Raw genomic sequence first — 24226 nt, forward strand, 5'->3', positions numbered from 1 at the left:
AACAGTGATGCTACCTGGAGAAAACGGCAAGGTCATCAGCATAGAAGCAGTAGTTGTCATACTTGTAGTTGCAGTAATAGTAGTAATAGCATGGAAGCAGAAATAGCAATAGCTCACGTTACAGATTAAGGTATTTGCCCTGGGTTACAGACGTACTGAGGTGGTATTTGAACTCTTTCTGATGCCAAAGTCAATTATCCTGCAACACGTTTATGGGGGTGATCATTACATGCCAGGCAAGGCACCGAGAGTTTTATACATATTTCAATCAGTTGTCACAACAATTTCATGGGGTAGCTACTATTACTACCCTCATTAACCTATCCAAAGTAGTAAGTGGCAGCACTAGCATCTGTCCTTAACTACAATGCTGTACATACACATTATAAACCTGAAAACTACACAAGCTGTTTACCATGACCAGCTAGTCCAATTTGTTAATATTCACTCCAATTCACCTGGAAAGGAGACCAGACAAGTATGTAAATGTAGGCTCTCATTTTTGCTGAAACATGTCATGTGAATTGATAAGAGTCTATATCCAAAATGTCCCCACCAAGTAATCTGCACAAATAGACTACCAGCCTCTGGGTGAAGAAGTCCACTAATTTTGACAACAATGAAAAGAACTAGCACAAGAAAAAAGCTTAAGAATTTACACAGCACTTTCACTCTTGTACATAAAAATGCATGGTTATTACTCTCACAGTGAGGACAGGGACTGTGTCTCTGTAATGTTCACATGCACTCACTTGCCCTCTCATGTCCCACCATGGGATAACACAGCAAGAAAGCCCTCATCAAATGCTAGTGCCATGTTCTTGGACTTCCTAGCCTCAGACTGTTAGAAATACATTTCTTTTCTTTATAAATTAGCCACTCTCCGGTACTCTGTTATGGCAGCAGAAAACAGATTAAGACAGTGGATGCACCATTTACATTCCCACCAGTGGGAAATAAACAGTGCACAAGGGTTCCAATTTCTCCATATCCTTGCCCAAACTTCTTCTTTTCAGTTTGTTGATAGTAGCCATCCTAATGGGTATCAAGTGGTATCTCATTGTAGTTTATTGTTAATCAGTACCGAGTTTCTGACATACAAAATGAAAAAGTTCTAGAGGTTGGCTGCACAACAATGTGAACATACTTAACACTATTGCACTATACATTAAAAAATGGTTACAATGGTAGTCTGGCATGGAGACCCACACCTGTACTCCCAGCTACTGGGGAGGCTGAGGTGGGAGGACTGTTTGAGGCCAGGAGTTTGAAGCTGTAGTGCACCATGATCACACTTGTGAGCAGCCACTGCACTCTAGTCTGGGCAACACACAGCAAGACCCTGTCTTATACCTTTTCCAAAAAAAAAAAAAAAAGAAATGGTTACAATAGTAAACTTTATATTATGTGTGATTTACCACAATTTTTTGACAAAGGCTATCGTCAAAATCTAGTCAAAGATTCCATAGGGTAAACTAGGGCTGTGACAAAAAAGAGAATAAATACATAAGACTTTGGGATGATATAACTGATAAGGTTTACTGACCAGTATGAACTGAAAAGGTAAAGTGGAGAAGGTGAGTTTAACCTTGAGGTTTCCAACTTACTAGATAATATTACATTAATCAGTATACTAGCTGAACACTTTACTGAGTAAGAATATTCATTCATTCACTCATGCTTTCACTGAAACACTTTTTTTTTCTTTTTGAGCACCCACTATGTGCCAACCACTGACTGGAAATGTGGAATGAAGAATAAGGAGGGATGAATCCTCGCACTCAGGGCGCCAACAATCTAATGGAAATGTGCTACAGCAACAAGCAGGTATGTGACATAACACGATGAATGAATGATGCGATGAAATGACAGCTCATCTCCTCCAGAAGAAAAATAAAGCAAGGACAAGCGGAGGTGGCAACTGAGCAGAACCTTGAATGAAGTAAGGATGCACCTGATACAACTTTATCAATAAAAATAGAACATTTTTAGTCTACCATTCCCATGTAGTTATGTAATAAATCATTTAAAAATAGATAATTTAGATAGACTATGGAAAATATCAGCTTGAATATTAAAAATACAATTAAACTGTGCATTCTTCTTGTATTCAGGTGTTCCTTACTGCAAAAAAACTTACTAATTTTTAGCACTGTATATCGTATTATTTCTTTTAGGTCAAAAAACTACAAATACTTCTCTATCTGTAATGGGGGTATACATACAGGGAAAGAAGCACTGGAATTGGACTAATAAACCTGGTATTTCATATGACTTTAAAAGCATAAGCTTTTCCTTTTTGTTAAAGATATTAAAGAAGAAAAATGACCTAATTAATAAAAGACTACAAAAAGTACACAAAGCTTAACTACTGAAACCTAAATAAGTAAAAAGTCCAAAACCACTAAAACTCGTGACTACAATCAAAAGATTAACAACTTTAAGAAATTTTCATCATTAGATCTGTAGTTTCTGAATATATTTTGTTATTTTCCTAAGGCAACATTTCTAATAAGGTTAGGAAAAACATATGCTACTGAAATGAAAAGTGTACTGCAAATCACATATTCAATCCCCTTAATTTACAGGTCAAGAAACTGAATGCCTTGTACCTTACCATAGAGGTTTAGGGAAAAAAAATACACACACACACACACACACACATACACACACACGAAACTGAATCCCAACAAGGTCACATGAAGAACTATAATCATAGCAAGGCACAGGGCCAGTGTCTTAGAACTCCTAGGTCACTGCTTTTCCTACTACATTAACTGTAACATTGCGGACAGGTGTCAATTTTATTTTAGTCCGAATTATCCATCGGAAGCCTACAAACCTAGCAGAGTGTATCACAAATAATAACACCCATGACCTAAACAAATGAGTACACCTCAAATATTCAACTGTAATACACAGCTACATAAATTACTATTCTAAAATCCAGGCACATGCATAAGATTTTGTTCTTAACATTTTTCTTAATATGCATTTACTGAATAATGGCACCAACCTGGATCCTGCTACCCTCCATAAACCACTGCCTATTGTGGCTAAGCTGTAATGTTAACCAACCAATTTAAAACCATTACCAACAGAGAAACATGCATTTAGGGATTCTGTGCCAACTCAGAAACCACACAGCTTTTCAGTCACGTGCACAGAATACCCTATATGGAATGCTAAATACTGAAAATCATGCTGGCTGGGGGGTTACCTTTCTTGATTGTTCAGTTTGGGAAACATGGCTTGTACCAATTCCGGGCTTTTCAGAAAGAGGTCTGTAATAATCAAGACCCTAGGGAAAAAAGAGGAGGAAAGTTTAGTTACTTGAAACAAAGTAAGAGAGACATGACATGCCCTTATCTACTTTATAAGCACAGCTTACACACAAAAGCATTTCTTTTCAGTGAATTTTTGATTTGCTGTAATCTTAAATGTTTTAAAAGGTTCACATACTATTAATCTATTAGCAGCTAAAAGGAAAAAAAAATCCTAAAAATATTTTTCTCCAATTTTACTTCCGAAAGCTTTATTGAAATAATTTAAATTGATTCAACAGGAAGACACGGGCTACTATAGCTTTTATCTAAGTTGAGAAAGAAAAATTCTTCATTTAGTAACAAGATCAGGTATAAACAAAAAACACACTGAATTGTTTTAGTCAGAAGCTAACTGCTATAATGAACCAGAGAAACACTTGTCACACTTCCACTACTGGCTTGATTATTCACTCTTTAAGAATTCTCAGGTTACCAAGAAAACATCCTCATTGTCAAGCAATGCACTCATCTAAACTTAGAGATCAACTTAGGGAAACCCCAAGGCAAAGATTATAGGCATAGTTCTTCAAAGCATCCCTGTGACAACTGAAAAGATTCAACAGTATTATTAATTAATTCTGAATTATATTTACCAGAAGGCATCTGAGGAAAAGACTTAAGAACTAAGGAATATACTGTTTATAACCAGGGTATAGTAATAAAAATTGACTGTAAGCATTAAATATACTGACACATAGTTTAATCACTTCACAAATACAATACAATAAAACTATATTCAGTCTGATAACCAAACAAAGCATATTAACTACTACAATACATTGTCATTTCACATAAAAGCAAAATTCAAATACATACTCTATTTCCTCTACAGCATTTAAAACAGCTGATCAACACTCTGATGTAAAATATTCCTAACAATAACGGATAATATTTGGAATTCTCAAACAGTATTCCTATCAATCTGGGCAGGTCAATAGAAATCCATGCATTCCAAGCTGGATACACAGACTAAACTGAGATCTTAAAGCTCATTCATAATTCAAGTACTTAGAATTCAAAGCATTTCCCCATAGGAATATCAAAACACAATATTCCAAGTCCAAAGCCATAGTTCCAAATATATTCTCCAAACAATAAAGACCCATATTTTGACAGATAATTTACAGAAGAACATGTTAAGTGCTGACAGACACACATTAAGGATTATATAATAGAAACAAATGTATCTAACCAACAGGCTGGGGGCAAGAGGCGGTGATGGACAGGGGGCAAGAAGATCAAAGAGGCTAGAGGAGGTATTTTGGCAATCCCTAGAAGAAGGAAAAGAAGACAGCATTTAAATTAGAGGTGGAAGAAAGGACTTAGAAAAACAGCAAGAAGGAAAGAACAGCAGTGTGTTGGGGGAGCTATAAGTAATAAAATACTATTACGGCTTCATAAGGAAATCAGGACCCAAAAGCGTGGGTCTTCAGAGTGTCTCAGGTGAAGAAAGTTGCCTCAACTAAGGTTTGAGTTTATTGAAGATTGATGTGATAACTACACATTCTTTCATAATGTTGGTAATTACTGCTCTCTTTCTTTATTCTTGAACAATTTTGTTGGTCAAAGATCAACTTTTGCCTCTGTGAATTTTTTCTACTGTTTTTGTCTTACGTTTCATTGATTTCTGCTTTCATCTTTTATTTCCTTCTTTCTTACTTATTCAGGACTTACTATGCTCTTCTTTTTCTATCCTCTAAAAGTAGAACTGTGGGTCACTGATTTCAAATCTTTATTAACAGAAACATTCAAGGCTGGTGGCTCACACCTTGTAATCCTAGTATTTGGGAGAATGAGGTGGGTGGATTACTTGAGGCCAAGAGTTTGAGACCAGCCTGGCCAACATAGCATAGTGAAACCCCATCTCTACCAAAAACACACAAAAAATAGGTTGGACGTGGTAGTGCATGCCTGTAATCCCAGCTACTCAGGAGGCTGAGGTATGAGAATCTCTTGAACGCAGGAGGCAGAGGTTGCAGTGAGCCAAGATCGTGCCACTGCACTCCATGCACTCCAGCATGGGCGACAGGGCAAGACTCTGTCTCAAAAAAAAAAAAAAAAAAAAAAAAAAAAAATTGGAAGCATTCAAAGCAATAAAGTCTCCTCTAAGCGCTGCTTTCATTTTTGTTGTCTTTTTAAGACACGGGATCTCGCTCAGTCACCCTAGCTGGAGTGCAGTTGTGCGACCATAGCTCACTGCACCCTCAAACTTCTATGTTCAAATAATTCTCCCACCTCAGTCTCCCAAGTAGATAGGACCACACACATGTGCCACTATACCCAGCTTTTTTTATTTTTATTTTTTTGGTAGAGACAATGCCTTACTATGTTGCCCTGACTGGTCTTGAACTCCTGGCCTCAAGCTATCCTCCCTTCTCAGACTCCCAAAGTGCTGGGATTACAGGCATGAGCCACCACACTTGGCTGCTTTTGCTTTATCCCACAAAACTTGATACTTCAGTTCAAAATATTTTCTAATTTGCCTGTGATTTCTTCTTTGACAAATCAATCAGATGTGTTAATTTCCAAAAGTTTGGAATTTTTCTAGAAATCACCTTATGTGCAAGAGAATGTACTCTATGATTTCAATCCCTTACACATTTACTGAGACTTTTCTACAGCCCAACCTATGGTCTAACTTGGTGAACATGACACATGCAGGTGCAAAGAAAGTGGAGTTTGGAAGTGCTGAGGGAAGGTCTATAAATATCACTCAGGTGAAGGTGGCTACCTACGACAGTACTACCGAGATCATCTGTATCAGGGGTGTCCAATCTTTTGGCTTCCCTGGACCATGCTGGAAGAAGAAGAACTATCTTGGGGCACAGATAAAATACGCTAACACTAACAATAGCTGATGAGCTTAACAACAACAACAAAATAACAAAAACAACTCATGTTCTAAGAAAGTTCACGAATGTGTGTTGGCCGGATTCAAAGCCATCCTGGGCCGCATGCGGCCTGCAGGTTGGAAAAGCTTGATCCATATCGTCATGTTTATATAATGTATAAAACATCAGTCTATACTGATATTTGTCTATGAGTTCTGCCCATGGCTGAAAAGCAGGTGTTAAAATCTCCAACTATCGCTTCTGCTTCTGGGCATACTGGAATAACAATTTACCCTCTACCTCAAACAACATAAAATCAGACGATACATATAAACAGTTCTTAAACAGTGGGAAACAGACTGGGTCTGCTTCACTTTGGAAATTTTCTTCTTGAAAAACCAAAAAACTCCTAATAAATGCTCAATAAATGTGATTTGATCAATATGTTTACAAAATCCTTAAGGACTTAAAATAGTAGAACTGAGACATAGTAAAGGAAGGACTAAGTTCTGCATGCTGGAATGTGTGTTTAGGAAGCAAAAGTTGAAGTAAAAAAGTTGTCCATGGATGGAGTAGTAAGGGTACAGGGATTAGGGCAAGGACGGAGGAAAAGGGGAGACAGGTCTCAGCCATGACAGTGCTCTGTTGCTGGGACCACCAGCATCATCTGAAACAAAAATGAGAGTGAATCCACACTGCAACATTTAAACCAACATAAATTCCAAGTAAATCAAATACTTAAATAATAAATTGAAATTATATACTAGAGGAAAGCCTTGGTAGAGGAAAGGCCTTTACAGCTATTATCAAAACTCTGGAACACATTTTCTTAAAAGACTGATAAATTCATCTACTAAAAAAATCAAAAACTTTTACATAAAAAAGTACCACATGGCTGGACACAGTGGCTCACGCCTGTATTCCCAGTACTTTGGGAGGTCAAGGTAGAAGGATTGCTTAAGGTCAGGACTTCAAGACCAGCCTGAGCAACATAGTGAGACCCCATCTCTACAAAATAAAAAATAAATCAGCCAGGTGTGGTGGTATGCGCCTGTGATCCCAGCTTCTCAGTGGGCTGAGGTGGGAAGATCACTTGAGTCTGGGAGATTGAGGCTTCAGTGAGCCATGATTGCACCACTGCACTCCAGCCTGAGTGACAGAGACTCCGTCTCAAAAAACTAAAACATAAAGTACCACAAACAAAGTCAAAATACAAAAACAGAAAAATATAAGTATTTTATTTTATATGAAGGGTGGTATCCCTAATCTAGAAAATACTCCTATACACTGATAAAGATCAACATCCCAAGAGAAAAATAGGTAAAGAAAATTAGAATACACATAAAGGAAAAAAAAGGTTCTCCAACTCGTAAGAAAAATACAAAATAAAACTGTGCAAGAAGGTCAGTTTACACTTTGGCAGAACTGGCAAATCCAACCCTTGCTAACACTATTAGCAATGATGTGGGACAGGGGAGTTGACACTGGCACAACAGCTATGAAGGATAACCTGGTTTGTTAAAATTGTAACAGCACATTCCTTTTGACCCAATAATTGCACTTATGAATTTATTCTACAATCATACTTGTCCACATGCAATATGACATGTGCAACCAAGGCTACTCATGGCAGTACTTACTAGTCATGAAAAAATGGAAACAATCGGAATGCCCATCGAGAGGAGACTGATGAAATAAATCCTGGTACATTCATACAATGAAAGATCTTAAATTGAGGAAGGTCTTTATACAGGAATATGGAAAAATCTCAAAAATGCACTATTTAGTGAAAAAACCAAAAAGCCCAATAGTGTGGGGAGAACTAGGGGATGTGGTTGGAGGAACTAGGTAGATGGCTGGGGGGAAACTATGCATTTTGATACTTGAACCACATGTTGTCTATCAAAAAATTCAGTATGTAATGTAAGAAATATATACAGGCAAAGTAAGCTCACACTTAGAATAACCATTCTGCTAAAGAGTGACAGTATTTCTGTATCTTGGTGGAAGCACCATTCAGATGAACCTGGCTCCTCAGGCTTCAAGGACAAGGAACGGTCATGTAGGAGAACTCAGCTAAGTTCTCCTAAGGAACTCTTCAGTTTAATCTTGAAATTCATCATTTAAATGTCATTACCGAAAAAGCTAACATTCACAAATCACATTGTTGATGCCAAAGCACTAACTACACTTTACATCATTCTCCACACTTGCTAAAAAACAAATTGCATGAAGGTCTCTCCTCTCATCTTTTTCTTTCTCTCAATCTTTCTCATTTATTACTGATTTTAAAGTATGTGAACAGTTGCAGGCAGAACCAACAGAAGATGAAAGGCAAACTCCTCACTGGTAAACAGAGACAGTCCTAAAGGCAGGGGGGTTCAGGGAAATTTTTTTTTAATGAAAGTCATTCATTATCCATATCCATACATGCATACAAAGGCGATGCTATACTCAACATGAGTAAAATAGATTTCATTCAGTTCAGAAACCTAGAAAATGTTTTTATACCTCATAAACAAATTTTGATTTAAATGTGCTATGGAAAATAAATGCCACTCTCCTTTGTTGTAAGATCTGGTTACTGTAACCCACAGTTGCTTAACACAGCAATTTGGACAAAGCTTGCAAAGCTGCTCCAGAAAATAACCTCCCTTCTCCTGTTAAACAGTTAAGTAACATTTCCAATGGGTTAAATGTGAGTTGCATTAAATTAGAAAAATATCAGTCCACTGATTCAATGGCGATGCATCCTCTGCTAGAAGAAAATGAGTTATAATCCGAAAAATATATAAATAGATTTTCTGAATCTACATGTGCCAGGCAGTGGGGAAAACGCATTACACACATGTACATCCCAGCCACCCTTCCTTTAGTGTCGTCCTCTAAGGGAGGCAGTGGGTGTAAAGATTAAGAGCACAAATTTGGTCTCAGAAAGAGCTGGGTTTGAGTCTCAATCCAACACTTATTGGCAGAGTGACACTGGCTAAGCTGTCTACCCTTCAGTATCAAGGAATTCTGCTTCTCCTGTTTCCAGTGATAATGCATCAGAATTCAACTCCAACAAAAATCAGAGAAATTAAACTATATTTACCTCCTGAAGCAGAAGCAGATGATGAAAAGGACATGCATTCGCCAAACACTGACAGTTCTTATGGCTATCTGCCACTTTTTCCCCTGTTCAGCATCCCCTTTTTTCCTTCTTTGGAAAACAAGAATTCTTTTTCCTTCAAGAATGAGCCCAAACCTGGCAGCTTTTTCCTTCAAGAATGAGCCCAAACCTGACAGCCTGTGACCCCAGGGGAGGGCATGTGACTGCACACCCCAACAAACAGCATTGCCCCCGGGATGACAATGCGACCCAAAAAGAGACACTTGCATGCCTCACAAACATCCATCTGGTTATTACCTCTTTGTTTCTAATTCCCAAACTTCTCAATACACTTGCCAGTCAATGTTTACAGGAGAAACTTTTTTTTATATTCTAAAGTATTCCAGACAACATTTCACAAAAAGATATACACATACATACAAAATCACAAGATGCATTCCATACACTGTTGGTAAAAAGTCAGAACTGTGTACAGACATTTAAGAAGCACTTCTGGCATAATGGTGGCATTAAGAGGCTCCGTGTTCCCGCATACAAAGCCAACTGTCTGCTGACAACTATACTAATTCTATGGTAATCAGAAAGAAATGTTTTAAGCAGTATACATCCTAACATGACAGTCTGTTACATATACAGGCACTTTACCAAGTTTGGGCTTTTTTTTAATTAAGCATTTTTATTTTGAGATCATTGTAGATGCACACGAAGTTTTACAAAATACAAGAGAAACTCTGTGTACCCTCACCCAGTTTTCCCCAATGGTAACATCTGTAAAACTATAGCATGTGACAACCCAGATGCTGACAGTGACACAATATGCGGATCTTACTCAGGTTTCCCAGGTTAACTTGTGCATTTACTCATGAGTAGCTGTGAGCGTGTCTTTAAGTCTATGTAATTTAATAATGTGGGTTCACAGATCCCCTCTCACAGGTAAGATCCAGAATGGTTTGGCACCCCTTTATAGGTACACCCACCTATAACTCAAGCATCCTTCCTCAATCCCTGACAACCACTAATCTGTTCTCCATTTCTATAATTTTGTCATTTCAAGAATGTCATGTAAATGGAATGATACATTATTTAACCTTTGGGGATTCATTGGCTTTTGTTTTTTTACTCTGCTATAATTACCGTGAGATTTTCCTAAGTTATGGCTTGTCCCAACAGTTGTTCCTTTTTATTGCTGAACAGTATTCTAGTTTGATTCTATTTTAAGACATTGACGGAGGTTTTGGGTAGACACGTAACATTTTATAATGTCCCTATTTTTAAGAAGGAAGTAGGCTCTTAGCCACTTTTTTGCACAGAATGTCTGATTTTCAGGAATAGATTACTGACGTAAAATGAAGAAGCCGGTATAGAGTTCTAGAGGACAATGATACAGACCCTTTGGGGATCTCTCACCAAAGTCTCATCTGGTTCAGGAGAACCAGATAAGCCTAAAGTGACTGAAGGACAACAATGCCATCAATCACTAGACTTATTTGACAAGTGTTACTATCAAAAACCCTTCAATGGATGGGGTTGGCAAACTTTTCCATAAAGGGCCAGATAGTAAACATTTTAGGCTTTGCAGGCCAAATGGTCTCCATCACAACTACTCAACTCTGCCACTATTGCATCAAAGCAGCCCTAGACAATATATAAACAAGCTTGGCTGTGTTCCGATAAATATTTACAAAAAGAAGCAGTGGGCTGGATTCAGAACATGGGCCATAGTTTGTAAACACATGTTCTAGGTGATTTGGATAGAATGATGACCAGGACCAACTCCAGGGCCTTATGGAGCTAGTCCTACATTCTAGCAACCAACAATAAACAAGAAAGCAAATAAGATTTGTATAATGTTCGACAGTGGTAAGTGCTCTTAAACAAATGAATAAAAGAGAGTAAAGCGATACGGGTTTACAGGAAACACTACTGAACATAAAGTGCTGGGAAGGTCTCTCAGTCGAAATGATAGATATTTGAACAGAGACCTAAAAGAGCTAGCCACTCCAAGATCTAAAGGAAGGTTCCATGCAGAAAGACAGCGGTGTAAAGATTCAGGACAGAACAAACTCGGGATATTCAAAGAAAAACAGTAAAACCAGATGGAACTAATGAGCAGGAGTAAAAGTAGTAAGAAATAAGATGAGGTGGTCAGTCAGAAGCCAAGACATGACAAGTACTTTGGATTTGCTTCTAGGTTGCAATAAGAAAGCACTGAATGGTTTATTTAAGCAAAGAGTGACAAGAGCTACAGTAATTTTTAAAAGGTCACTCTGGCTACTGTGTGATGATTCAGAGGGCAAGAGGAGAGACAGAAAGATGACTGAGAAAGTCCTGGCAGCAGCAATGAAAGATGTCTATGGCAGAGGAGGTATGAAGTAGGTGAATGTGGAATACATTTTGAAGATAGGACTGGTGAGTATAAGTGGGTGAGAGTGAAAGAAAATCAGGACTCAGGTTCCAGGCCTCAGCAAATGAGTAAATGATGGTGCCAGTTACTGAACAATAAACACTGGTAGAGTGACAGCAGGTTTTATGCTGGGGGAAAATCAAAAGTTTGGATGCAGCCTTCACATATTTCAGATGCCAATTAGAAGCACATAATAGGAAGCTGTATATGTAAATCTGGAGCTTCAGCAAGAGGTCAAGGCCAGAAACATAAATGTGGAAATCATCAATTTAGAAGACGTATTTAAAGCTGTGGTATGAGATGAGGTCACCCAGAGAACGAGCAATAACGGAGAAGAGTGGTCTGAGGACCAGCCGTGGGCCATGCCAACCCTGAGCAGGCAAGAACAGGAGCCAACACAGGAAGCAGGAAATGTGCCTTACAACAAAGCCAGCACAGGAGAAAAATGAGACAAAGATGAGACAGATACTGATGACATCTTTCAGCCCTGGATTCACTGTGCCTTCACCCAATGACCCTAGAATTTTCCAGTTGTACAAGCCAATAAATTCCTTTCTGTGCATAAACCATCTGAAGTGGACTTCAGTCACTTAGATTCAGAGGAATCATAACTAAAATAATGCTTATCATATGCCAGATATTATCTTGTTAAGGATCCAATAACAAACAACACTAAATACTGCCTTACAGGGAGCTCACAGTCTAATGGACAATTAAATGTGCTAAGTGCCATGAAAGTGGAATGCATGGCTGTTGTGAGCGAACAGAAGAGGAGCAACAGATTCAGACTGCAAAAGGATGGACAATTATGTTTATCTTCCTAATAGCGTCATACTTAAGCTGATAATAAAATGTACATGCATAAGGCAAGACACATCCCTAGAGAATACAAAATAAATCAACTAGATAACCCAAATATTAACAAAAAAGAATGCTTTACTCCCAGTTATAACTTCATTTTTGTAGTGAAACTGGGTAAAAGTTGAATGGATTAATAAAAGTTTAGGCCGGGCGCGGGGGCTCATGCCTGTAATCCCAGCACTTTGGGACACCGAGGCAGGGAGATCACCTGAGGTCAGTTCAAGACCAGCCTGGATAACATGATGAAACCCCATCTCTACTAAAAATACAAAAAATTAGCCAGGAGTAGTGGCAGACGCCTCTGTTCCTGGCTACTCAGGGGGCTGAGACGGGAGAATCGCTTGAACCCGGGAGGCAGAAGTTGCAGTGAGCCGAGATCACACCACTGCCCTCCAGCCTGGGCAACAAAGTGAGACTCTGTCTCAAAAACAAAAAGTTTATACCAAAAGAGGCTAAAACTGAAAGAGTTCATGCCTCACCTTTGAAATGCAGGCCACCTCTCTGAAAAGTGATCATTTTCATAATACATGACATGGCATTAATAAAAACGGGACAGGCCCTCGAGTTCAGCATCACTTGCAATCCTGCCTCTGCTATATGTTAGTTGTATGACATTGGTCAAGCTGGTTTACGCTGCTTAACTTTCATATGTACATAGTAGCAAAACACAATTCACAGGATGGCAGCAATGTGAAAATGAGATTACACAGACAAAGCAACCAACACATCACAGGATCAGCACAAGGTAGTCCTACCTCTTCTTCTACCGTGTAATTCTGCACTGACTGACCTGACCTACCAGTGCACATTTACTGGACTTTCAGATTTAGATGAACCCAAAATAGAATCCTTGGATTCATCTAGGGTTATCTAAGAGCATGAAAACATCTTTCACACCTACAAACAAAAGAACAGACGTTTTTAGAAAGACATTATAGCAATAATTCAAACCAACTAGTGCCAAAGACTTTCTCGCCTACACTTTCCTGTGTCTCTAGAATACTCAAATTAAAAAACCCAAAGTTATTGGAATCACATTTGCCCTTTTCTAAGAAATAAGCAAGGGAAGAAAAGAAAACATAATGAAACCATGAATTCCGAGACCATTTAGTTTTGTACTATTTGCCACCTATCTTCTAAAATGTAGGGGAGAAAAAAGGCAGAAAGTGGGTTTTCTCCAATTTCCAGGGATGAGTTTATATTTAACAGTAAAAACAACAATTTTGTTGGAAGCCTCTGGATATCCTGTGATCTCATTGTTCGTTACCAAATGTAGAGTTCCTCTCACACAAATCAAAGTATTCCGCACCTGGACTGCATAAGTGATCTTTTAACCACTACTACATCCATCCTTTGTTCCTTTCTGAATTCCTTGTAGTGGTCTCTGATAACTTTAACTTGAGCTATTGACAGATTTTATATTTTGCCCTTTATGACCTTTTGCCCTTTATTCCAAGCTGCTAAAAAAAAAAACAAAAAACTGCAGATGATTAAAATACAGACCCAAGGTACTCAACAAATAAAACAGAACTCAGCTACAGAAAATTTCTCTAAGTAAGCTGACTCTAATGATCGATCCTGTCATGTTACATTTGCATACAAAGGGAAGTTTTCTAAGTCAACACATCATATTATTGTATGTACCAACCTCTGTTTGCAAATTTTAAATGAAATACAAATGAATATTCAGAAAAAGAAATAATTTCAAAATTAGGTATAATTTCAACAGAATGATAAAAGATTACACTGAAAGAAGCCAAAACTGAAAAAGCTCATACCTCACCTATGAATGCAAGTGGGATTACAGGTGCCTCAAGGCTTACTCCCTGGAGAAAATCTGTGGCCTAATCACACACTGACTACTATGTGCAAAACATATGTTAAAAATAGATTTTTTTAAAAACGGGAGATTATTAAAATATAAACAACAAAATTTGTGATAAATTTTGTAATGAGAAAGGGTCAACGCATCAAAAAGGTATAACAATCATAAATATAAACGTGTGTGTATGTACTTAACAGTGCATGGAAATAAGGGAAGCAAAAACTGACAGAACTGAAGGAGAAAATGGATGATAATTCACTTTCAATAATGAAAAGAACTAAAACAGAAGATCAGCAAGGAAATAGAAGATTTAAACAACACTATCAACCATCTAGCCAACCAGACCCAACAGATATCTACAGAACATGCCACCAAAACCAGCAGCATACACATTCAAGTCTACATGGAACATTCTCTATGATAGACCATATGTCAGGCCATAAAAGATGCCTCAGTAATGTCAAAAAGAATGAAATCATATAAAGTGTGTTCTCTGGCCACATGAAATAAAATTAGAAAACCATAACAAAAGGAAATTTAGGAAATACACAAATATGTGGAAATTAAACAACAAACTCCCAAATAACCAATAGGTCATAAGGGAAATTAGACTATAATTTGAAATAGATGAAAATAAAATCACAAACACCAAAATTTATGGAACACTAAATTATGGGATGCTAAAGCAGTTCTTACCAGGAACTTTGTAGAAAAGTAAAAAAAGACGGAAGATCTCATGTCAGGAACCTAACCTTCCATCTCGAGAAACTAGAAAAAGAGCAAACCAAACCCAAAGCAAGCAGAAGAAAGAATATAATAAAGATTACAGCAAAAAGAAATGAAATAGAGAATAACAGTAAAGAAAATCAACAAAACCAAAAGTTGGCTCTCTGAAAAGAGCAAAAACTCTAACAAACCTTTAGCTATAGTGAACAAGAAAAAAGAGAAGACTCAAATTACTAATATCAGTAATGAAGAGGGGACATTCCTACCAATCTTACATAAATAAAAAAGATTCTAAGGGTCTACTACTACTATGAACAATTTGTGCCAACAAATTAGATAGCCTAGACCAGTGGTCCCCAACCTTTTTGGCACCAGGGACTGGTTTCATGAAAGACAATTCTTCCATAGACAGGGGTGGGGGGATGGTTTCAGGATGAAACTGTTCTACCTCAGGTCATCAGGCATTAGTTATAACAGATTCTCATAAGGAGTGTGCGACCTAGATCCCTCACATGCACAGTTCACAATAGGGTTTGTGCTCCTATGAGAATCGAGTGTGGCTGATGATCTGACAAGAGGTGGAGCTCAGGCAGGAATGCTCGCTCACCTGCTGCTTACCTTGTGCTGCGTGGCCCTGTTTCTAACAGGCTATGGACAGGTACTAGTCCACAGGTCGGAAGACTAAAGACCCCTGCCCTAGACCAAACAGGCAAATTCCTAGAAAGACACAAACTACCAAAACCAACCCAAGAAGACAACAATCTGAATAGACCTGTATGTAACAAGTAGGGGCCGGGCACGGTGGCTCATGCCTGTAATCCCAGCACTTTGGGAGGCTGAGGCAGGTGGATCACGGGCTTAGGAGTTCAATACCAACCTGGCCAAGATGGTGAAACCCCGTCTCTACTAAAAATACAAAAAAAAAAAAAAAAAATTAGCTGGGCGTGGTGGCAGGCGCCTGCAATCCCAGCTATTTAGGAGGCTGAGTCAGAGAATTGCTTGAACCCAAGAGGTGGATGTTGCAGTGAGCCAAGATCACGCCACTGCACTCCAGCCTGGGCAACAGAGTAAGACTCTGTTTCAACAACAACAACAACAAAAAACAAGACAAGTAGGGATTGAATTAGTAACCAAAAACACTCCCCATAATAAAAAGTCCAAAACCAGATGGCTTCACCAGTGAATTCTACCACATATTTAAAGATTAATACTGATCCTTTACAATCTTCCAAAAACAAAACAAAACAAAACCTCTTTCTGTAAAGTCAGTATTTACCTGATACCAAAATCAGAAAAAGAAATCACAAAAAGAAAACAAACTACAAACCAATATGCCTTATGAATATACACACAAAAATCCCCAACAAAATATAAACCAAATCCAGCAACATATAAAAAGGATTATACACTATGAACAAGTGGGATTTATCTCAGGAATCCAAAGTTGATTTAAAGTATAAAAATAACTGTTAGACAAAGTATTAATAGACTAAAAGACACAAGCCATATGATTATCTCAACAGACACAAAATGTATTTGATGAAATAGACTTTCATAATAAAAACATTCAAAAAGTAAAAGAAAATCAGCAGAAGCAGAAGAAAAGTTTATCATCCTGAGCAAGGCCTTCTATGAAAACCCCACAGGCAACACCACACTGAAAGACTGAACACTTCCCCACTAAGATCTTAAACAGGACACATATGTCTGCTCTCACCAATTCTACTCAACATTGTATTGGAATTTCCAGTCAGGGCAACCAGGCAAGGAAAAGAAAGAAAAGGCAACCCAACTGGAAAGAAAAAAGTATTATCTACTTGCAAATGGCATGGTCCTGTACAGAGAAAATCCTAAGAATCACATACACAAAAAACTCTACTAAAACTATAAATAAGTTCAGCATGAAAGATTGCAGGATACAAGATTAATATACAAAAATCAGTTGTATTTCTACACATTAGCAATGAATAATCCAAAAATCAAAGGATTCCATTTGCAATACCATCAAAAAGAATAAAATACTTAGAATAAGTTGAACTAACAACATCCAAAACTCAAAGACTAAAAACTATAAAACATAACTGAAGAAAATTTAAAAGGCCTAAATAAATAGATGAATATCCTTTATTCATGGATTGGAACACTTAATCTAGGTAAGATGGCAATATTCCCCCAAGTTGGTCTATAGATTCATGTAATTCTTATCAAAATTCCAGCTTTTTTAAATTAACAAATGGAAAAGTTGATCCTAAAATTAATATGGAAACACAAGGGACCCAGAACAACAACGAAAAAAAACCTGAAAAAGAACAAAGTTGGAAGACTCACACTTCCTGATTTCAAAATTTACTATAAAATTACGGTAATCAAGACACCGTAGTACTGGCAAAGAGAGAAAATGGACTGGAGGAAAAAAAAAAAACACACACACAACACTGAAGAGAGCTTCAGGGACTTGCAAAACAACAACAGAAGACTAACACTTGTATCTTCAGAGTCTAGGGGAACAGCTCCACATAGCGCCCTGGTGACCTTGGACATATCCATGTATACCATGCATGCCAGAGCTTGAACAGCGGCTAATCTGAGTCTTGCCTGCTGACTACCTTGTGATCCTCCTGGAACCCGAGATGGGAGGCCTGAGGCTTCTGAGGCTGTCTCCTTCTTGCTCTTCTGTCTCCCAAGGGAGGCTGTCATGAGACAGGTTCTGATGAGTTTTGCACTAATGAGGTACAGAGCTTTCTGCCCCGCCCCTCTTAGCATATAAAGCCTTTTAACAGCCAAGAAGGGCTCCTCAGGAATGGGGTACCTCACAATTCATATCCTAATCATCCAGGTCTTTGTGGTATCTGGGACAAGGATCAGGAGGAGCTGGCCCCTTTGGCTTCTTCTTTTCTCTGTCTATATAGTAATAAACTGTCTAAAGCTAAAAGTAGATTGGTGTAATTTGTATTACTTTCACAGTCCCATCAGTTGAGCCATAGCCTTGGCCCTGCCTTCGACTATGTGTGTGCCTAAAACATGGAGTCCCACAAGAAGTAGAGAGAGAACAAGGGCCTGAAAAAAAGTATTCAAACAAATAACAGCTAAAATTTCCCAAATTAACTTCCCCAACTTGGTAAAAGACATAAATCTACTGATTCAAGAAGTTGAGGAGACCCCAAAAAGAGTAAACCCAAAGAAATCTAAGCCAATACCATAATTAACCTCTGAAAAGACAAAGAAAAATCTTAAAAGCAATCAGAGAGAAATAATACATTATCTACGAAGGGTGGCGGTACATTATGTATGGGGGGCAATTTGAATGGCAGTGACTATCTCGTCTGCACAGATGCTCACAAGGCTCGCACCAACCTCTGATCTAATGAACTAGCTTCTGCAGCCACAACAGTCTGATCTGTGCACTCCAAAGGTGCCGGGGCATTTCATACACCAACAATGTCTTTCCCGCTCCTCACCACCTTAAAGAATTCTCTTTGTCCTTAAAGACTCAACTCAAGCCTCACTTTATTCACCTCTTTCACAAGTTCTCTAGATTCTGCTCAAAACCTTTTCTAATTTTGTCAATACGTTAAGTTTTAACTTATTGTTCAATTATCACAATGTCCAAATTTTTACTTAAAACCTCTGCAAGGAAAGTGATCTGTCAGGATGTCCTAAAGCAATCAAATTTCTAACAAGATACTTACGGCCATTCTGATTCAGGATGTTTTTGGTAAGCATCTATGACATCAATTGCAATATTGAGGTTTTCTTCCAGTTCTTTCATTCTTTCATGATTAAGGGATGTAAACAAAATCATTGAAGAGTAGGCAACAATTTTTTTGTCCGGATGATTTAAGCAAGACCTTCCAAACAAGGAAATGAGACTGTTAGCCCAATTTAATAACGTGATAAAATAAAACACAAAAATAACAGTAATACCATTGGCAAATTCACTACATACTAATATTTTTGAGGATTTAAGGGAGAATTATAGCACTTTAAAATAAGTAATTATTTACTGTAAAAATAGTAAATACAAACTTAGTCACAATAAAAAGTATCCAAAATATTAAAGTTGAAGTTGACATAGAACTCAGAAGGCAAAAAGCAAATAACTTACTATTAGCGATAAAGATTAAAATGATTACATTTATAAAACATTAAAATGTTCATTCTTGTTAGAAAAAAATCAACAGGTACAAAATGATACCTCAATGACTGCTGACACTGCTTTAATAGTCCTTAGGGACAAGATGCCTATAGAAGAGATGGTACAGTGGAGCAAGAAATAGAATTTGGAGTCAGGAGCCTCGCTATAACTCCTAGCTCCTCTAGCTATCAGCCAGGTGGCCTGGGGAAGGTCACTGACATATTGATTGCCAATTATATCACGTGTTACGCAATATGGTAGGATTTTGCTTTTCATTTAAACTTCACAATACTCTTCTGAAGGAGATATTATTCATATATTTCAGATAAAGAATTTGTTAACTTCACTTGGCCAATAGCACAAAGCCAGCACCTGACAAAACTGGAATTCAAATTTGGTTATATCTGTCCCATAAATGCATAAAGAGTGAAGGCAAAGAAACTCTCTTAGCTTGTTTTCTGGTATAAAAAATAAAATACAATAACAAAACCTTCTCTATTTCATAGGATTTTTATGACGATCAAATGAGATCTAAAAGCAACATGTAAACTGTTAAGACTTCTCTGACTGTCCTACACTTAAGCCTCTCCCTTGTTTTTCCATTACACCCTGGATTTACCCTAATTACCTTAGTTCTTACATCACAATGTACGTGCCTGTTCCTTTATTTCCCTGACCAAAGAATGAAATCTTCAAGAATAACGAATATATAAGTTACCACCGTATTCTAATCATCTATCCCACAACCTGGCAGATATTAGGTGTCCAAAATGTTTTAAGGGAAAGAATTCTCAAAAACAAGCAATGTCTGTTTCTGTAGCTTGAATTTCATAATTCTCTTCTTCCACTTAAGCTCAAATATCATTAATATATATATAGCATGAATAGATATACACCTTCAACTTTTAATTATTTGCAGGAATTTGAGAAATTCCATGAGCTAGAAGTGAATTAAGAGTTTATCCAATCTTAACACTGAACTTCACGGAGGAGCCCAGGAAAGCTGTACAACTAGGAAGGCCAGCACAGAATTTAAGCAGCACAGTCTTTACAATGAGCATAGGCTTTGGATTCAGATGGCAGCAATGGGTTTAAACTCTAGCTCTGCCATTTACCAGTGATAAGCTTCAGGTCTCTCATCTGTCCAGATGGGGAGACAGTAACACTTACTCTGCAGGCTATTGTGAGAACAGAAGAAATATACGGATAATGCCCAGTTCAGGGTAGGTACACAACAGCTGCTGCCCTGCTGTGCTGCTTATACTGTTGCAACCACCAGAGTTACCCCATTCATTGGCACCAAAGCCTGGATTCGAAGCCAGGCCTCCCACTCCCAGACTGTGCCTTTCATATGGTATATTGACTCTATTGCCTGCTCACCTTTTACCTCAATGCTCAATTTCTTATGTACAGAGCTGGTTTTTAAGAAGTAGAATCACCAGAAAAAGTACCAGGATCCAATCCAGATAAATGGAATGGTTACCCACTTCTTACACTGATAAACAGACTGGTTACCCATTTCTTACATGGATAAACTGATTGTTTACCCATATCATCTTCTTACCTTCCAAAACATACAGCATTGTGCTGAACATATCAGTATTCAATACATAAAGAATTTTAATTCACTGCCCATATTTTGATGTTTTATTTTAATTGTGTTTCTTATAAATTTCAGTGTCCTTAACAATATTACTTACTTTATCCACGACTTTTATTTTCGTAAAAGTAAACTGATATACAAGCAAGGGCACAAATCTTAAGTGTACATACAGCTCAATGAACAAAGTTTGGATATGTACACATCCATGTAACCACCACTAAGGTCAAGATATAGACGAACACTTCCAGGACCCAGGTGTTTCCCTAGTGCCCTCTCCCAGCTGGCACCCACCCACCAAGAACAACTACTATCCTGAACTCTATTACAGAGGGTTACTTTTCGAACTTTATATAAAATGGAAAAATATAACCACAATCTTCTCACAAGTTAGAAACATTCTTATCAATATACTCACAAAAACAGTTCTGGAAAAGCATGTACCCAAACAATAGACTGGGAATCTTCATTCCGTGAGGCAATGTTGCCTAAAAACTGCAGGCCACAGCGAAAAGCTAAGAATATATAAAAGTTTAAAATAAATAAATAAATGATTAAACATAATAAATAAATACATCTTAAGAAATATTCTCCATGTTATTAAACAGAAAGTTTCTGCTTGCTTCTTGTAAAAATTAAGGTCTCTCTCCACAAGGTCACTTTGGGAATAACATGAATATGCCATGGCTGGGCACGGTGGCTCACGCCTGCAATCCCAGTACTTTGGGAGGCCAAGGCAGATGGATCACTTGAGGCCAGGAGTTGGAGACCAGCCTGGCCAATATGCTGAAACCCCATCTCTACTAAAAGTACAAAAAATTACTCAGCAGGCTGAGGCATGAGAATTGCTTGAACCTGGGAGGCAGAGGTTGCAGTGGGCCGAGATCATGCCACTGCACTCTAGCCTGGGAGACAGAGTGAGACTCTGTCTCAAAAAAAAAAAAAAAAAATTAATATGCCTTACCAAAACAATATACTCTACATACAAAATTGATTAACTTATTGCCTGGGTACAGAGGCTCATATCTCTAATCCCAGCACTTTGGGAAGATGGGGTGCGGAGCGGGGAGTGGATCACCTGAGGTCAGGAGTTAGAGACCAGCCTGACCAACATGGTGAAACCCCGTCGCTACTAAAAATACAAAAATTAGCTGGGCGTGGTGGCAGGAGCCTGTAATCCCAGCGACCCAGGAGGCTGAGGCAGGAAGAACTGCTTGAACCCAGGAGGCAGAGGTTCCAGTGAGCCGAGATCAAGCCACTGCATCCAGCCTGGGAGACAGACCCAGAGACTCCATCTCAAAAAAAAAAAAAAAAAAAAAAAGATTTCTAATGAATATTTTGGAATATTAACACTCAAATCTGTGTAAAACTTAACATGCAAAAAGCCAACAGTATAGGTTGATCTGACAACCAACGGACCCAACAACTCATCAGGCACCTAAGACTAATGCTCGGGATCAGAACATAATTCTGAAAAGGAAAAGGCTTAAAGATGTCCCAGACACAAGAAAAGAAAACTCCAGACAGGTACAAATGACAGTTTACTTTACCAAACAGCTTATCAACTGATCTTTATGTAAATACTGCAAATGTTATGAAGACCCTCAAAAATCCCAACATTATTTTTACAGATTAAGAAAGAATAAAGGCCAAAAACAACACCAATAACTCAATTAAAGTAACTCATGCTTGTGTTTACATAAAATTTGATGAGCATAATATATTCGTCACACCACTGCAATTATTCCCTGAAAATAATACTCTAAATATTATTTTGACAATGTAATTACAGTTCTTACCTCAAGTGTGGTAACAAAAAACTGGCACACATACCCTGCTAAAAAATCTACCTAGAATAAAGTTCTCACAGAAAAAGAGTCAAAAGAGTACAGGCGCTTTGTTAGGAACCAGAATACTTTTATTTAAAAGATTATTTGTATTAGGTTTGAACTAACACACCATAAAATTTTTTCTAAGTTTCACTGCTGAATCCAAATTTCATTGTTGAATTCCAACTAAAATTCAGTCATTTCACTAGCTGCCATTTTCAAGGTGATGAGAAATATTACTTCCTTTCCATTTTCCTTCTTGCCTCAATAATATCCTTCCAATAGTATCTGTGGCTAAACACAAGCCATCTACTAAATAGGAACACAACTGAAAAATTAAATAAGACCTGAATAAACGGAGAGATGTTCTATATTCATGAACTTGAAAACTCAATAGTGTTAAGATGGCAATTCTTACCAAACTGATCTATAGATTCAATATCATCCCAAGTATCTACAATATATAGAAAACCTTTACAACTCTACAAGAAATAGACACAAACAGATCAATTAAAAACTGGACAAAGGACTCATATAGACATTTCTCCAAAGATTTACAAATGGCCAGTAAGTACGTGATCATTTAGGAAATGCAAATCGAAACCACAATGAAGTACCCCCACTTCACATCCACCAGGATGACTACAACACAGAAATAAAGAGTCAGCAAGGATGCAAGAAACAGGAACATTCATACGGTGTCGGCAAAAAGTAATATGATTCAGCTGCTATGGAAAAGTCTGACAGCTCTTAAATGTTAAGCACAGAGTTACCATATGACCCAGCAATAATAGAAATTCCTAGGTGTACACCCAAAAGAATTAAAAACAGATAAACAAATGCATGTACCAGCATGTTCACAACAGCATTACTCATGATAGCCAAAAGGTGGAAACAACCTAAATGTCCAACAAACGATGAATGGATAAACAAAATATGATGCATCAACACAACAGAGTATTATTCCACCATAAAAAAGAACGAAGTCATGACACACACTACAAGGTGGATGAACCTTAAAAACATTATGCTCAGTGAAAGGAGTCAGACACCAAAGGTCACATATTAATTCTATGATTCCATTTATATGAAATATCCAGAGTAGGTAAAGCTACAGAGACAGAATGCAAAAGAGTGGTTGCCAGGGGCTATGGGGAGGCAGAAAGAGAGCAACTACTCAATGAAAACACGGTATCCTTTTGGGGGGATTTTCAGGCTGGGCGCAGTGGCTCATGCCTGTAATTCCAGCACTTTCGGAGGCCGAGGTGGGTGGATCGCCTGAGGTCAGGAGTTCGAGACCAGCCTGGCCAACGTGGTGAAACCCCGTCTCTACTAAAAATACAAAAATTAGCCAGGCGTGGTGGTGGGCGCCTGTAATCCCAACTACTCAGGAGGCTGAGGCAGGAGAATCACTTGAAGCTGGGAGGCGGAGACTGCAGTGAGGCGAGATTGTGCCATTGCACTCCAGCATGGGCAACAAGAGCGAAACTCCATCTCAAAAAAAAAAATTTAATTAGGTAGAGATGGTAGTTGCACAATACTGTGAATGTACTAAATGCCACTCGATTGTTCACTTT

General features: G+C 38.0%; 1 protein-coding gene across 1 annotated transcript in view; it reads right to left on the reverse strand.

Moving 5' to 3' along the window:
• The window catches only part of ATXN10 (ataxin 10), a 177887-nt gene that overhangs the window by 127899 nt on the left and 25762 nt on the right, over positions 1 to 24226 (reverse strand). Inside the window, exons 4-6 of the mRNA XM_021921665.2 lie at positions 21239 to 21335; positions 18775 to 18933; positions 3221 to 3301 (exon numbers count right to left, since the gene is read on the reverse strand). Of these exons, the coding sequence (XP_021777357.1) occupies positions 3221 to 3301; positions 18775 to 18933; positions 21239 to 21335 (337 nt within the window). The remainder of the gene's footprint in view (positions 1 to 3220; positions 3302 to 18774; positions 18934 to 21238; positions 21336 to 24226) is intronic.

The sequence above is a fragment of the Papio anubis genome, chromosome 16 (genome assembly GCF_008728515.1).
Source record: "Papio anubis isolate 15944 chromosome 16, Panubis1.0, whole genome shotgun sequence".
Classification (NCBI taxonomy): domain Eukaryota; kingdom Metazoa; phylum Chordata; class Mammalia; order Primates; family Cercopithecidae; genus Papio; species Papio anubis.